Source organism: Chrysemys picta, chromosome 1, assembly GCF_011386835.1.
Source record: "Chrysemys picta bellii isolate R12L10 chromosome 1, ASM1138683v2, whole genome shotgun sequence".
Taxonomy (NCBI): domain Eukaryota; kingdom Metazoa; phylum Chordata; order Testudines; family Emydidae; genus Chrysemys; species Chrysemys picta.
The window spans coordinates 309389027-309402419 of NC_088791.1; the positions used below are offsets into that span (position 1 = coordinate 309389027).

At 38.2% G+C, this 13393-nt stretch overlaps 1 protein-coding gene across 7 annotated transcripts in view; it reads right to left on the minus strand.

The window, feature by feature from the left end:
* The window catches only part of PAN3 (poly(A) specific ribonuclease subunit PAN3), a 116756-nt gene that overhangs the window by 72145 nt on the left and 31218 nt on the right, over nt 1–13393 (minus strand). For 5 of the 7 annotated variants that reach the window (XM_065581383.1, XM_042842846.2, XM_008167435.4 and 2 more), the window contains exons 3-4: nt 10292–10358; nt 7138–7208 (exon numbers count right to left, since the gene is read on the minus strand). In XM_065581383.1, coding sequence (XP_065437455.1) covers nt 7138–7208; nt 10292–10358 — 138 coding nt within the window. Of the gene's footprint in view, nt 1–5058; nt 5077–7137; nt 7209–10261; nt 10359–13393 lie in introns of those variants that run through there. The other 2 variants (XM_005286644.5, XM_065581384.1) reach the window with 2 other exon arrangements.

Genomic DNA, 13393 nt, shown 5'->3' on the forward strand with positions numbered 1-13393 from the left:
CACCATCAATTTCTGAAACTTTCTATAAGTAAATGTAATTTTGAAATAGTTTAGCTTCATGAAATAAATGTAGGGTGCCCACCTACCCATAAATCAAATTCAACCTGAACAAAAAAAAGTATTTAAGAACACACCACACTTGCACAAAAATGAAGAAAATATCAAGTCAGATCTGTTAATTAGTAAATATCAATTCTGTGGAACTCTATTGAACTGAAAACTGGATAACAGAGTTCCATAAAACTGTAAAAAGGAGACCAAATAGCATAGCAATCTTGATACACGCCTTGTAGTGAATAAGTCAGTTTCTCAACAGTAAAGAAAAACTTTATTCTAACTCTTTCTGTAGGAGGTTTCCTACATGTAGTTCCCCATGTCTGTATACTGTAAAAAAGTTTCCACATTTGTGCAATAACCTTCTTTAGAAAAACAAGCAAGTGATTACATAACTGTTTAATAACAGTTTATTATTGCAACAGTATGGTATAATTGCAGAATGTAAACTTCATGTTTGAAAGAAAAGTTTAGTCCAGTAATGATCTGAAGTCTTCTCTGTAGCCACAATCCTGAAAATTACGAGTGATGACACAAATGTGGGGTTGCTTAGTAATGAGTATTGATCTACCCCTAAATATGGTTTATGTACTGGATTTCTGAGATGGTGTATTAGAATGTCAGAGGGGAGTAGACAGTTTCAACACACTCCCATGTGGTTAGATACAGTCATAAGACCAGTGACTGCAAACCATTAAGGCTGAATGGGTTTAACTGCCTGAACAACAGAACGTGGATGGGAACATTCTCCTAGAGTGACTTTTCTCCTTCTGGTTCAGCCTTGCTAGCGGACTTGGGGAAGACATCACATCTTATCCCTGTAACAAAGAACATTGAGCAACATGATAATTGAGGTCAGAGGCACAGAGGGAAGGGGAGTTGACTTCCTACAAGAATGCTGAAGAAGTGCTCTGCGTAGCTCAAAAGCCTGTTTCTTTCACCAACAGAGGCTGGTCCAATAGAAGATATTACCTCATCCACCTTGCCTCTACAAGAATGCAAGTTGGTTCTGTTCTTTTCCTGTAACCACGGTGGCCACACTCACATTCTCAGAATACTGGACATTCCGGTAGTTGTGGGAATGGAGTGGGCCCGCCTCTGTCAGCATGCGGGGTGCACAGGAGCGCACTGCCCTGCCCCCACCAGTGTGATCTGGCATGCACCATGTGAGAGAGATCAGGCCGGAAGAGTTGCACAGTGTGCTCTTCAAAACGGCATCCCCCTGTCAGATACTGGACAAAACCATGTCCAGTTTTGCCTCTGTTCGGTTCAAAACCAGATGAGTGGCCTCCCTGCATGTAACTCAAGAGGAAAACATCTTACTTAGCTTGCAGACAATCACAAGATTAGAGGAGACTAAATATGCATGTAGGCTGTTTTGCAATCTTTATCTCTAAAGTTTGGATTTAAAGAAGTTGGTCAGTCTCACTGGTCACAGGTCCGTGAACTTTGCATGGTAATACGTGGTTGAATACAAAGGTATCCCAATCTAAGAGTGGAAGAACTGCAAAATTCCATCCCAAGACAGGGAAGGACAAGAGCCCTCAAACCTGGGGGAAGAGCGGGAGACTCAGACAAGAATGGGAACAGAGGTGCAGCTAGTCCTATAACCATGACAAGCATGTAGTTCCCCATGTCTGTATACTGTAAATTGAAGGATTAAGGCCTGTTTTAGTAGTAGCCAAAAGGAAGATGTTTCAATGCATTACACTATATACGTAATAGTGTGTCCTTTTCATTGCATTTTTTCAAGCAAAAGAGGAAACACATTTTCATTAATTCTTATAGTTTGTTGGGTAATACAGAATATATTCTTATCATCTTAACCTGAGTTAAGCTATACGAGGGATTCTAAATTAGCTATTACCAACCAAAAAAGATCTTGGAGTCGCTGTGGATAATTCTCTGAAAACTTCTGTTCAACGCGCAGCGGCAGTCAAAAAGGCTAACAATAGGACATGAATCATCAAGAAAGTGATAAAGAAATAATACAGAAAATATCAATGCCACTTATGAATCTGTGGTGCACGCACAGCATCAACACTGTCTAGTTGTGGTTGCCCTGTCTCAAAAAGGATAGAGTGGAACTGGAAAAGGTTCAGGGAAGAGCAACAAAAATGACTAAGGGTATGGAACAGCTTCCATACAAGGAAAGACTAACGATTAGAGCTGCTCAGCTCAGAAAAGAGACTAGGGGGAAGTAATAGGTGTCCATAAAATCCTGAATGGTTAGGGAAAAAGGGACTAGAAGTGTTATTTACCCTTTCCCACAACAAAAACCTAAGGTCACCTGATAAAATTATTAGGCAGCAGGCTTAATACAAACAAGAGGAAACACTTCCCCACAACTCTCAACTAACCTTGGAACTCATTGCCGTGGGATGTGGTGTTGGCCAAAAGTATAAGTGGATTAAAAAAAAAAAAAACACGTGCATAAAACTGGAACAATACAGTGAAGGAACAGATCCATGATGACAGTTAACTAAGGGTAAATATAAAAAAATTGAATTATAGAAGAAATGCTACTTTACTTATAGTATGTGATCTCAAAGACTACTGTAATATATACGCACAAGATAGCAGAGCTTATTGAAACTTCACTTTTGAGTGCTTAATAGACTTTGTATGGAATTCTATTTAATTTCATATTAGTCAACTAATTTCTACAGTTATATGCCTACATCCTCTGCTTTATTGGGACCAGCACTTTGTAGCATTGAGTCGTTCAGTAGCAAGCACTCATCTGGGAATTCTCTCTCTTTTTTCATCTAAAAAAATAAAACTCCTCACATTTTGTTCTGTGTCATGTAAACTCACTTCTTAATTTTTTTAGATGAAAAAAGATAAAGAGAATTCCCAGATGAGTGCTTGCTACTGAACGACTCAATGCTACAAAGTGCTGGCCCCAATAAAGCAGAGGATGTAGGCATATATTATTTTTAACCACATGACTAGTCCCATTTAAATACAACTGAAGTCACTGCTTCAAGTTAAGCATGTGCTTAAGTGTTTTGCTGGGTCGGAGCCAGAGTGTTCAGCACCCTGCAAGACTGAGCCAATAATGGTTTCAAGGCAGTGTACACATACTAGTGGAAGGCTGTATAGAACTTAGCAAGAACAAAAGGTGTCAAAAATACACTACTGCTGTCAGCAACTGTAGAAACATGGCATGAGCAGGACTAAAATGGAAATTAGGTCTGGTTCTGGGAGACAAATATTCCAGAGGAAATTTGGAAAGGATTAGGCAAAGTTCAGCTCTTCATACAAAGAATACTCTGTGTAAAAGACTAGCTAAGCACCAAGTCTGGAAGATGCACCAAATTTGAATAAGAAGTTTGTTTCTGATGAATCTCAATCCAGATAACTTCTCCAATATCTTCCACTGTTCGGTCCAATTTGAAGAAAATCTTTTGTTCCTAACTTCTAGTCATCCTGGGCCAGTGAAGAGAGATTCTGAAGGACCAGAAGTCTCGTTATACAGCTTGTGGTATATGTAGAGATTAGTACAAGCAGCACAGAAACATCCCAAAAACATGGCCAAATGGAATCACAGGATGGTTCACTCATTCCAACCACTGTACCAACAGTTGTCGTCACATCAACAATTATCACTACCGCAGGATATATCTACACGGCAATAAAAAACCCACAGCACTGAGTCTCAGAGCTCAGGTCAACTGATTCGAGCTCGCAGGGCTCAGACTCTGGGGCTAAAAATCACAATGTAGACATTTTGAGCTTGGGCTGGAGCCTGGGCTCTGAGACCCACCCCCCTTGCAGGGTCTCTACATTGCAATTTTATAGCCCTGCAAACCCAAGTCAGCTGACCTGGGCCAGCCACAGCCATGTCGCCAATCTTTTAGCACAATGTAGAAGTACCCATAGAGATCTTCTCTAATTCTGACTCAGATAAAGAACCATTCAAAAATGGAAATAAAACCAAGAAAATTATTGGGAACCATTGAGGACAGTTCAGTTCCAATGGGTTTGAAGGTATGAACAAATAAAAAAGCAACAAATGGTATTTGCTGACCTTCCAGGCTGACTGGTGAGGATAAGTAGTAACCATAAGTCTGGATTGGTGGTAACAGTCTCAGAACCAGTTTACACAAAAATATCACTATGTGTTTTTCTTTAAACCTATAAAAGTGCCATCCCCTTAGCATCAGTGATTACAATAAATTATACCATACATATTTTATGAGCTATCAAAACAAATTACCAAAGGAACCAGAATGAATCCAAAGAGCTTTTCCAGGCTGAGATAAATAATAATTTATGCTAATTTAAAATATAATCTTTCTAAAAAGAAAGAATTTCAATACATTAACGTTGAGACAAAATGTAAAACTCCAAGGAATCCAAGTTCAGGATGACACTCCATCCTTAGCAAATGGTATTATGCATTTTGGAAGACAACAAAAAAGACGTACAACAGCATTAAGTTAAGGACAGAGTGTTAATCTAATATTGAATATCCTGGCTCTTGTTATCATGCACCACAAATTTGTTATTTGTGTACTGTAGTTTGTAAGAGAAAACTGGATTTGCTACAAGAAATTTTCAAGTAGCTATCTAACCTCCACAGACTGCACCCACAGAAGTGTTCAGCAAATTTGAATTTTTTCATTCAGTATTCTGTAAAATTTCTTAAATTTGTATTCTTAGATTTACTGTAACTTAAAATTGTAGTGCAGCATTCTAATAATTACTTGATGGGTGAAAGGAAAGATTTTACAGTTCCAAGTATGTGTTTATCACAGGCCATTTGAAGGTAATTTTTAGAATAATGTAAAAGTAAGAAGTTGGGTTAATTTTTTAAAGCCAATCTATAGCTGTCTGATTACAGCTGTTTAAAAAAACATTTAATGTTTTTAACCCCCTAAATATTATAAGCACCTCAAATAGCCCCAAGCACACAAACCTATATTTCCAAACACTGTCTGCCTACACAAAAAGCAAGGAAATTCATAGTTAAGGTTACCAAGTCCATCCTTAACTTACTTTGCTGTAACCAAGTATTGCAGCTCATAAGTAGTATAGGATCACCCACTGTTCTGAGGACTCTGATAGGATCATATGATCAGCAATATCTAGGCACAATAAGATGTTTTTCAGATGGAATAAACTCTGAATTTCCTTGTCGAAGTCAGCTATTTAATATTTTATAGAAACCTTTATGAATTCAATACTATTAAAACATCCCCCTTTTGGAGAGGTAAGCTGCAAAGCTTTTATAAATAGTTGAGTATTTTAAGATTCCAAATTGCTAACTTTTAAATAAAATATCGAAAGAGCAATTTCTCCTTTACTCACTTACCAAGACCCTATTCAGGGTGTTATATTTGTCTTCCAAGTCAGTGATAATGCAGGAAATGCTGGTTTTAGACAACTATTTTCAAGCTCTTTCAAGACAAAACAAAACCCTAAACTTGGGTTCTTGGCAAGTAAACAGAAGTTTTTCAAATAGCTGTGTTCAAATTGTAAGTGCATATGAACTTAAGGTTTACACAAACCATTTAATATCCCAAATCCATGTATTTCAAACTGTCAAAAGCTCTGCAATTCACCTTACAAGTGACCTGTTGACATGAACTGTATGCTACACAAACCCCAATAATATGAAAATATGTATTACAGAATATTAACAGTATTTAGAAAACAAATCCATAGCCATCTGCATTTGTATTCTCTGCAATCTGAAGTCAGAGGATAACTTTCTTCTGCATGAACTGGCATTAAAAAGTAGCCGCTACAATGTATAATCAATTAGTAACATTTCAGAGGTTTCCATTTTGTATTCTAATTAACAGAAGTGCTAAATTAGTTGTAAAAGTGAATTATGAATCAATTTGCATAAGCCACTCTTTCTGTCAAAGACACCATTTTTGTGACTATGGATTTAGAGCTTTGATTGTTCGTGGAAAAACAGGAACAAGCTAGGAACTTATACCAATTCCAAGTTTTTCTTTGTATTTGAAACATTACATTACCAGCCTGGAAAAATGAGATTAAATTATAGGTAGGTCAATTAAACAACATAAAGCACTGAAGCCAGTTGGCCTTATAGTATACCTATACATAATGATACAACAATAAAAATTAAATATGTAGGAGTGTATGTATATTTTCATTCTCACCACTTTCAGCAAGTAGTGAAAAGAGTAAGATTATATGCAGCATTTAAAGCAAGTTGTTGGTGCATGACAGCTGGCATTAAAGAATATGACAATTCATATGCCAAACTATATCCAATATTAGGAAATAGACAATCTGTAACAACATTTTATTTCAAGGAACACTTATCTGGGGGGCCAATTATGGTAGTTTTCATTTCAATCCTTACCTGCAGGAACTATGCAAAGAACCCACAACTTCCAGTATATGGTTAGAGCTACAGGAGAAAGCACAAGCATGCTGAAGTAGCGTGCTTGCAAGACAGTGTACCACTCATTTGGGGGAAATTAATGCTCATGTAGGTGGCTTGATATTAGGAAAAAGATGTGAAATTGGTCAGTGAAAGTAAATTTTGACTACTATTTGGGACAAGTTGGGTTCCCTTTCTAACAAACAGCTGCAGATCACATAGAATAGATGGAGCTCTGGTGTAACCCTGGTTTACAGAAAAAAATTGTTTCCTGATTCTGTAGATGTTTACATTTTTTCAAAACTAATGAATTCTGCAAGAATCACAAGGTTCAGGACCCATCCTCCATTTGAAGATCTTATCACAGAACCCTGAGGCAGTGAAGGCCCAAGATGAACACCTGCAAGCCTCTGTTCTCAACATCATAAAAACAGTTTATTTTAAAGTTCCAGGGGCAGGGTCCTTGACACTCATGTTGAAAGTATCTTATAAATGCAGTCTGAAATGTGTCTGGAATATTTCATATTAGCAGCAACAGGCTGGTCTGCAATAGCACATCTTAAAGATATCATCTAACTTCTTTATGTAATGAAATATAAAACAACAGAAGTGACACCAAAAGAGCCATACCCATTTAAAACCATCTCTCTTCTACCCTCCATTCCTCTTTTGTCAGTTACAGATATGCCACCTTCTAGAGTTTAGATGTTGCCTACCTTTCTCCTTTGAGATAAACTGAGGGCAGCAAAGTCATTAAACAAGGATGAAGCCGGTGAAGTCAGTGGGTCTGTAAAAGAATGTTAGAAACATCGTTACTACTATATATTATCCGCACAAACTATTTAAAAAAACCCTTCAAATAATTTTAAATGCAACTGGAAAAAGGAAAAAAAGGTTTCTTATTCATCCAGAATTAAAGCTAATTTTAAAGTCAGAACTGCTAAAAGCATAGCAGTTCATTAGATTGTGCATGGGTACACAATTAAAATGGCACTTCTTAGCAGAATTTTAAAAGCTACCCATTGCCAGTTTAAATAATTATATGCTGTACTCCATACCACTTAATTCTACAAACGTTATGGATGTTATCTGTTTTGCCAACTTTTTATTTAGAAATTTAATCAGGACCCAGAGGCAGTCAAGATGAAGATTTTACAAGTAAATTATTATTTCTCCCTGTCCTTACACTTCACCTCCAGGTCATAAGTATCATAATCTGGAACTCAATCACTACAGTCACCATTTAAAAAGGAAACTCCAGATTAAGCATAGATTACAAATATGGATGTCTTCTAATTGCCTGGTGGATGACATGTGCTAACACACTAATGTTTAAAAATGTTTTCTGTAAACCCGAATCTCTTTGACCGTGGTCAGTATGCCTTCAAAATGCAGTTCTATTCTGAAGTGTGCCTCAAAAAGGGAACTGCAAATTTCTTTCTCAATAATTTCTTATCAAGTCTGTTCAGTTTACACAGCCAGTCTAGAAAACCAAAAGTCAGTCTGTTTTTCCCTCCTCATGTATTGCCACCAATAGTGGATATTTTACAGATAAAAAATAATCTCATTTACACCAGCAAAACTCCATTGTCTTGAACAATTAATTGTTTTCAATGGGAGCGTAGAGGTATAACTCAGGACAAAACCTGTTCATTTCTAGTAATAATTATTTTACAGAAGTACAAGGAGGAAACAGCCACCTGACTTTCAAATCTCAGATTGCATTTGCAGGATAAGTCCATGGTACCCTCACATCTTGAATACTGCACACAGATATGGTCGTCCCATCTCAAAAAACAAAACAAAACAAAAAAACACAAGAAAAACCATACTGGAATTGGAAAAGTCTCAGAAAAAGGCAACAAAAATGATTAGGGGTATGGAACGATTTCCATATGAGGAGAGATTAATAAAACCGGGACTTTTCAGCTTGGAAAAGAGAGGACTAACAGGGGATGTGTTTGAGGTCTATAAAATCATGACTGGTGTGGAGAAAGTAAATAAGGTAGTGTTACTCCTTCTCATAACGCAAGAAGTAGGGGTCACCGAGTGAAATTAATAGGCAGCAGGTTTAAAACAAACAAAAGGAAATATTTCTTCATACAATGCAGAGTCAACCTATGGAACTCCTTGCCAGAGGATGTTGTTAAGGTCAAGACTATAACAGGGTTCAAAAAAGAACTAGATAAATTCATGGAGGGTAAGTCCTTCAGTGGCTATTAGCCAGGATGGGCAGGGATGGTGTCCCTATCCTCTGTTTGCCAGAAGCGGGGAATGAGTCACTTGATTCCCTGTTCTGTTCATTCCCTCTGGGGCACCTGGCATTGGCCACAGAAGACAGGATACTGGGTTAGATGGACCATTGGCCTGACCCAGTATGGTGTTCTTATGACTAATCATTAAGATAAGTAAAATTAAAAAAAACCTGTAAACTGACAAGTGAATTTGCTATGAAATCTAACACAAACACTGAGCTCCACAACACCACTTTTGTAGCCCCTTTCAGAGGAGGGCCATATTTAAATGTATGTTTTTGCCAAATGGAAGTGCGAGCCAATTCTTAAAGAAGTTAAATATGGAGATATGACTAAGCAGATCTGAAGAAATCTAAAGTGTTGTTATATTCTAAGAAGTAACTAAAAAGACTATTGTGACTCTCAGTGGAGTTAAACATTAAAATTGCTCAAGTTAAAAATAAAAATATTTTCCTTAACTGACAGCATTTCAAACAACTTGGGATCTTCCAGACATTGACAAACCAATAACGATTTTTAAGTAGAAAATGCATTAGCAGCTTCATAACACAAAGACAGGCCTACAAAACATAGCCATTTTTTGTATGGATGGAAGGGATGTTCCCAAGTAATATGAAACAGGAAAGTGGGAAAGGGGCAAGGTATTACTTAAAACATGCTGTGTAGAAATTTTAAATTCCAAGCTCCAAGTTATTTGGCATATGCCACAGAACTCAAGATCCAAAATTGATTAGATTCTGTGAGTGCCACGTTCCTGTCCTCTGTTACCAGGAATTTCATATCAAATAGGGCTTGTCCATACTTACGCGCTGGTTCGGCGGCAGGCAATCGAACTTCTGGGTTCGATTTATTGCGTCTTGTCTGGACGCGATAAATCGAACCCAGAAGTGCTCCCCGTCGACTCCGGTAATCCTGCTCGGCGCGAGGAGTATGCGGAGTCGACGGGGGAGCCTGCCTGCCGCGTCTGGACCGCGGTAAGCTCGAACTAAGGTACGTCGACTTTAGCTACGTTATTCACGTAGCTGAAGTTGCGTACCTTAGTTCGAATTGGGGGGTTAGTGTAGACCAGGCCATAGCCTGTTATACTTTGGCTGCGGGGAAAAAAGTGAAAAAGCATGAGGTTTTTATTTTATTTTATTTACAAACTTAGTTCATGTTTGTAAATAAAACAGACAAAAATGTGTGAATATGTGTATGCACATATCTAAAATTTAAAAAATTACGTATGTAATTCCATTTCACTTTTTCAAACAACTTTTTTTTTTAGTAAGAGGCATTAAAAAAGGATTATTGTATTGATGCTATATAAACAGTTTCTAAAGCTAACTATCAGAGCTCTATAGTAGACATCCAAATAAGTATTTTTCTTGAGATAACTGAGCAGTAGGACAAATTTATAAGTTTTTCCCTTTAAAATGAAAGGCAAGCTGAGAGTTAGAAAGTTCACTAGTAATTTGGTTTGGAATATACAGTAATAAAAAAATTGCACAACACAAATAAAGTTCTATCACCTTGAAATCAGATTAAAGGGAGGACTAACTCCCTTGAAACTATTTTTTTCCATAGGGTTAGCTTTTGAACATACCTTTAAACATATTTCTTTAAAAGTTCTTACCATGGCCTGCATACTGCTTGGCACTGTCATTGAGAAGGCTAGGGGAACTGCTGCTATTTGTCATCCTCTGCAAAAAGTGAAAAACAAAATTGCATGAATAAAATAAAGCTATTAAGGCTGAAGACATCTGAGCTAATATTAAGACTTTATTAATACTAATTAGATGATTAACATCCTGATGGCAACTGTCTCAGGGTAAAAAGAGGATATGTGGTTATTTCCAATCTAATAAATTGCTCTACACAGATTCTGATTGGTAGTGAACAAAAAACGTTGAGCAAATGAGAGAAAACAATTCTAATGAAAACCACAAAGCACAAAACAATTGTATATTAAAAACAACATTATCTACATCAACTACTTATAGATTAGGAAGCCCTATTGCACCTAAGGTTCTCCTCCTTTTTCCTATAGTTTCTCAAAATGTTAGAGAAGGCTGTAGCTTTTATTACTTGAAGATTCCTTAATCCCGGGACAACAACTCCTCTCCACATTCTATGCCACTATCACCATACGAGACTCTTCCCCTGTGGAGAACTGTCAAATTAGTATAGCATTTGGTGGCATCTTTTGAATGATGGAACCCAGAGAATTACCAAGCATAGTGGGGTTTTCAGGAAAACTATAGGATTCCTGAAGCTGAGCAACATGTTGAAAAGGCCAGCAATGGTTCTCTTCAACTCTTTCAACCATTGTCAGGCTGAGCCCCGCTGGTATGCAGTAAGGGCAGGAATCTTGCTAAGCAAGAACTTCACCCCAACTCAGCTCTTTGGCCACATAGGTCAATATTTTCAGAGTATGGCCTAAAACAAAGGGAAGACGACAAATGGCAGTTTGAGAGCTGCCTCCTCCCTGCACTGTTAGAAATACATCTGCAATGTGAAAAGATTCTCACCACTTTCCATAAAACAACTGACATTAGAAGTCCCTGCAGAACTTTTATATTAAAAACAGGGCCGGCTCCAGGCACCAGCTTGCCAAGCAGGTACTTGGGGCGGCCACTCTGAAGAGGGGCGGCACGTCCAGCTAGTCGGCGGATGGTCCCTCACTCCCACTTGGAGCGAAGGACCTTCCGCCGAATTGCCGCCGCAGATCGCGACTTTTTTTTTTTTTTTTTTTTGGCCGCTTGGGGCGGCAAAAACCCTGGAGCCAGCCCTGATTAAAGAAGAATGAAAACAGGTTTTGTAAAATAAGTACAGTAGGACCTCTGAGTTACAAACACCTCAGGAATGGAGGTTGTTGGTAACTCTGAAATGTTCGTAACTGAACAAAATGTTATGGTTGTTCTTTCAAAAGTTTACAACTGAACCTTGATTTAATACAGCTTTGAAACTTTACTAGGAAGAAAAATGCTGCTTTCCCTTTATTTTTTAGTAGTTTATGTTTAACATGATACTATACGGCAGGTGTCAGCAACCTTTCAGAAGTGGTGTACAGAGTCTTCATTTATTCACTCTAATTTAAGGTTTCGCATGCCAGTCATACATTTTAACGTTTTTAGATCTCTATATATAAGTCTATAATATATCATTAAACTATTGTTGTATGTGAAGTAAATAAGGTTTTTAAAATGTTTAAGAAGTTTCATTTAAAAATTAAATTAAAATGCAGAGCCCCCCCAGACCAGTGGCCAGGACCCGGGCAGTGAGTGCCACTGAAAATCAGCTCACGTGCCGCCTTCAGCACACGTGCCATAGATTGCCTACCCCTGCTATACGGTATCTGCTTTTTTGGGGTGTGGGGGAGGTACTCTGCTGCTGCCTGATTGCGTACTTCCAGTTCCAAATGAGGTGTGTGACCGACTGGTCAGTTTGTAACTCTGGTGCTCGCAACTCTGAAGTTCTACCATAAGACAAGTTTTTAAAACTAACTTATGCGTATGATGCCATAAAAAGAATGGACAAAATAAAGAGTAAATTATAGAGTACTTAGTAAAACCATTTAGGCACGTTACCAGATAACTTTAGATGTGACCCTCTCAATGAGCTCAGTCAGTTGCCATGCTAATCTCACTCAATTCCACCTACTGCATTCTGTTGGGATGCTACAGCATCAAACATTCTGTTGTCATGGAACCTATTATGTTACTACCCCTTCCCCCACTCCATCCCTATGAATCTCTACACACATACCCACCTAACCTCTGTCAAGCTGTCCTGCAGTGGTTCAAGTGTATGGAGTACCCACCTCAGTGAAGAGGCACAAACCCCAAATTGGTTGTGACTTCTATACTTCGATTTCACCAACCAAATATCAAATGTAAACTCCTCAGGCACTATAACAGCCTTAACATGGAGTCACATCCAGTCCCCTCTCTGTCTTGCCACACAGATAAGCCTGCCTTTGTCATAGACGGTCCCTTACATAAAGGAACAGCAATATTCAGGTTATTCCCCATCCCAACAGACCAAACACTCACACTAGGTTAATTGCACTTTAGATTTCGCACCAAAGACGAGGCTTGTAGCCAATCCCATAATCAACTATCTAAATATTTATTAAATAGGAAGAGAAAGCAAGAGAAACATTTACAAGGTTAAAACATATATACACAAACAAGTTACAGTCTTAAGTTTCAAAAGGTAATAGAAGCTTCTATAATAAGCAAGCTCTGGCTGTCTTTTAGGGCTAACCCAGGCTAAGCAGCTGGGGATCCCTTGTTTATGCCTAGAAACCTTTCTCCCATAGTCCAAGCAGCAAATGAGATACAGTTCTTCCTTGTTAGGAGCTTTTATTCCCTTCCCCCCTTCTCCTTTGAGCTGCAGATTCAGCTGATGGAGGAATTCACTTGCAAGACTCATCTTTATTGGGGAGTGGAGGGAGGAGAGAGAAGAGTAAACAACAGTCTTTTGTCCTCTTTAATGGTCTACTCTAGTCCATCTTGTGTCAATGGACCTTCTTTGTCAGACAGGACATAACACCTTCTGCTGGAGACCAGCATTTTGCAGTAGTTAAAGTCTCTCTCCTGTCTGGTGATGTACACAGTGAAAGAGGCTTACAATACACCTACTTAAATATTACTTTACAATATGGGATATAGATGTTATAAGTGAGGCTACATCTACACTTGCAGATGTAGAGCGCCGGGAGTTAAACCAGCCC